At 43.3% G+C, this 3238-nt stretch overlaps 1 protein-coding gene across 2 annotated transcripts in view; it reads right to left on the bottom strand.

The window, feature by feature from the left end:
• Positions 1–320: 320 nt before the first annotated feature.
• The window catches only part of ubl3b (ubiquitin-like 3b), a 5767-nt gene continuing 2849 nt past the window's right edge, over positions 321–3238 (bottom strand). For both annotated transcript variants that reach the window (XM_034883503.1, XM_034883504.1), the window contains exons 3-6: positions 2203–2311; positions 1670–1756; positions 1152–1229; positions 321–435 (exon numbers count right to left, since the gene is read on the bottom strand). In XM_034883503.1, the coding sequence (XP_034739394.1) occupies positions 383–435; positions 1152–1229; positions 1670–1756; positions 2203–2311 (327 nt within the window). In that variant the 3' untranslated portion in view covers positions 321–382. The remainder of the gene's footprint in view (positions 436–1151; positions 1230–1669; positions 1757–2202; positions 2312–3238) is intronic.

Below are 3238 nucleotides of genomic sequence, written 5' to 3'. Positions count from 1 at the left end.
CCCGGGTCTTTTCCACATTGTACGACAGCTCTTTAAAACTTGTACAGCAGCGAACAGGTCCGCAAGGGAGCATGGGTTATTGTTTAATGTCATAATCTTCAAATAAAAAGGAATAACAGCAAATTCTGGCGACACAGTACAAGTTTTGGGGACAAAAAGTAAATATATTGCAAAAAATCCTCTGATTGGATAAGCGTTCAACCAAAGCAGGTGACAGCCCCAACAAGACTTCCTGTGATTTAATCCAAATCCACAGCTGATAGGATGACAGGAAGGAGAGAACAGGGTGTATGTATGTATGTATATGTGTGCTATGTTTGTGTAATTTGTGTGCGTGTGTGTGTGTGTGTGTGTGTGGGGGGGGGGGGTTGTTTATGTTGCTTTACAAGAGGAGACAGCAGTTGCTCTCTGTGGTTTTTTCTCTGTTCCTTTGACCTACAAAGACAGGACAGCAGAGATATTAGGTGATATGAAAACAACCAGCTGAAACTAGAAGAAAGCATGCATTGCTCTACAGCATTGCTCTATGCGTGGGATGAGGTCGAGGTTACAAGCAGTAGCAACACCTACTGCACGATGTATGTGGAAGGTAAAACAAAACGGTGCCCGAACAAGCAACTTATGAACTGCTCCGTCTGGGCAGACACCCTTAAATCCTGTTAAAACCCTCTCCCAGCATATTAAAAGAAAATGCGACAGAGGAGTGAGAGAGCGACGTACAGTGCATAGCTGTAGCCCTGCTGTTTGTTAATCCTAAATATCTTGGTACACGATGAAAAAACAGTAGTGGGCTCACTTGTAGCATTTACTGCCACCTAAGAGCATTCAAATCTTGTTTAGGTACATTGATTTTCCACCTGCGTTTATAAGGCATGCTAATGCTAACGCTAGTAGCAGCGGTGGGGGCTACAGGCAGGACCCTGGTTGACCTCATGTTTACTTAAATAGTTGCTGTTTGATTGAGCTTCAGTAATGTAACCGTGTACAAAGTGGGCTTAATGACTATACCTTTTTGGGTCCCGCAGTGTAGCAAAATTTGGCTCTGTTCTCAAAACGGTCACTTTTTTAATGCCCCTGGAGTTTTATAATCTGATAATTCTGCCAGAAATTCTACGTTAAAAAACAAAAAAAGGGAAAGAAAAGATCCTCACCATGAGAGTTGGGCTCTGGAAGAGTCTCTCTGGCAACCAAGTGCATGACAGTTGTTCGGCCCGGAGGGAGCGTCAGAGCTTTGAACAAAGAAATACACCTCATGATTCATTAGCAACATTTTATAGTTTGATGCTATGGTGGGAAACCCTATTAATTATATGATGAAAGAGTCACGTGTATGATACAGTTTTCAGATAAAAATTGTGGTTAAAAGGAAATGACTTCACCTGTCACTATGACAACAGATTGTCAAAGGTCATATCCTGCATCTGTGATACGGAATTAGGCCAGACCACTGTGTTTGAGGTTAGTGCTCCATTGCATGTGTTCATCAAATGTTATATAAACTATTATTCTTGACCATTAACTGATTGTATTATTTTACTCGTGGCTCTTTATCTGTATTGTTTAGCATGAATAAAAGACACCTAACTGACCCAATACTACCATGTGGTTGCCTGGAGGGCTTTACGTAAGATAATCTGACAAAGGTGTCCTTGTTCAGAGGTGCTCTTACCTCCCAGGGTAACGTTGCCATGAAGGAAGCGTCCCTGGAAGATGAGGCGCAGTATACTGGGACTGCTCACCCTCTCCTCCTCCCATCCTGCCAGAGAGCAGCGAAACAAGTGCATCACTTACTATGGCCCAACCAATACCTGGTCTTTGAGGCCCATACTGAGATACACACACACACGCGCGCGCACACACACACACACACACACACGCACGCCAATATAATTGTTATAAGTAAATATTGTGTGGTAAAATTAGTATTTGTTTTTACTTTTAATATAAACAGTGTACCCAAGGTTTTCATTACAGGCACTGAGAAGAAAAAAACTGCCATAGGAAAGGAAATGGAACAGTTAACCCAAACCAGTTAATAATTATATATGATATTGATACAAAAATAATTATTTTATTATGACAATAAATGTGTCAGAATAGATTGTGACCGAATCCAAAGGACTGCTTAGTGTAAAGTTATCCAATCTATGAAATATACAAAACTAAAAACAATACTGCAAACTGAAGCCTATAAAAACGTACCTGCAGGCCAGTTGTCAAATACATGCTTGGCGATGTCTGTGGCCGAGTCGTTTGGGGAGAAAGTGAAGTCTTGCGTTTTCCCACTGACCAGGATAAGGCGGAGGTGCACCTAAAACAACAAACAAAAACAGCTTCATCAAAGTCTAAAGCAATGTCATACAAGCCAACAAAAAAAAACTTCCCAAAAACCCCCAGTTCTTCCTAATTCGTTGTTGTGGTATCCCTCCACTTCCTCTAACCTCTTCCGACACGAGGTGACCTCCACAAGGCTGTGAAGAGATGGGCATTCCAGTCTGATTAGATTTAACCACTCCAGCTCTTCCTTCTTTGACTGGGCAACTTCATTCACCGAGGGCTTCCACTGAAGTGAGCCCCTGTTGTCAGAGATGACAACAGATAAGGGTGGGGCTGATGGGGGAACACTGGCCCCTTAGTTCCAGAGTGCTGCGAGCTCCGCTCCGGGCTGTCGGCCTAATGCGATAACCCCAGGTGTCCCAGACAGCTTTGGGCCATGTTATTAAATTTACATGGCCAGTGGGTAGCACCAAGGGGGAGTGTGCATATGTGTGGGTGGGTCTTTAACAGTGGGGCTTCCTCCAATTTTTTTCCTCTGGGCAACTACACAAACCAATCCGTTTAAAAAAATCCAACTCAAAATAAAAAGGAGTAGTTTGTCTAATCAGACGAAGACCTTTCTTGGGGACTTTCTTAAGAACATATTTAAGAGAAAAAATAAGGAAGATATTGGTGAATAAGGCCCACAGTATGTTGACTGAAAATATGTAGATTATGGTTAAATGTTTTATTGCTTTTCCTGTACAATATTTTCAAAAGGTTGAAACGGTAAAAAGGGGTGGCAGTGCCTCAGTCCGTAGGAAGTTTGTTTAGGAAGCGGAGGGTTGCTGGTTCAAGTCCCCCGTTAGGACCAAAGTACGGAGTGTGGCTTGGTAGCAGGAGAGATGCCACTTCACCTCCTGGGCACTGCCAGGTGCTCTTGAGCAAGGCACCTAACCCCCCCCCCCCCCCCCCCCCCCCC

The sequence above is a fragment of the Etheostoma cragini genome, chromosome 10, assembly GCF_013103735.1.
Source record: "Etheostoma cragini isolate CJK2018 chromosome 10, CSU_Ecrag_1.0, whole genome shotgun sequence".
Lineage (NCBI taxonomy): Eukaryota > Metazoa > Chordata > Actinopteri > Perciformes > Percidae > Etheostoma > Etheostoma cragini.
The sequence above is the reverse complement of the archived record's forward strand: the minus strand, read 5'-3'. Positions and strand labels throughout refer to the sequence as shown.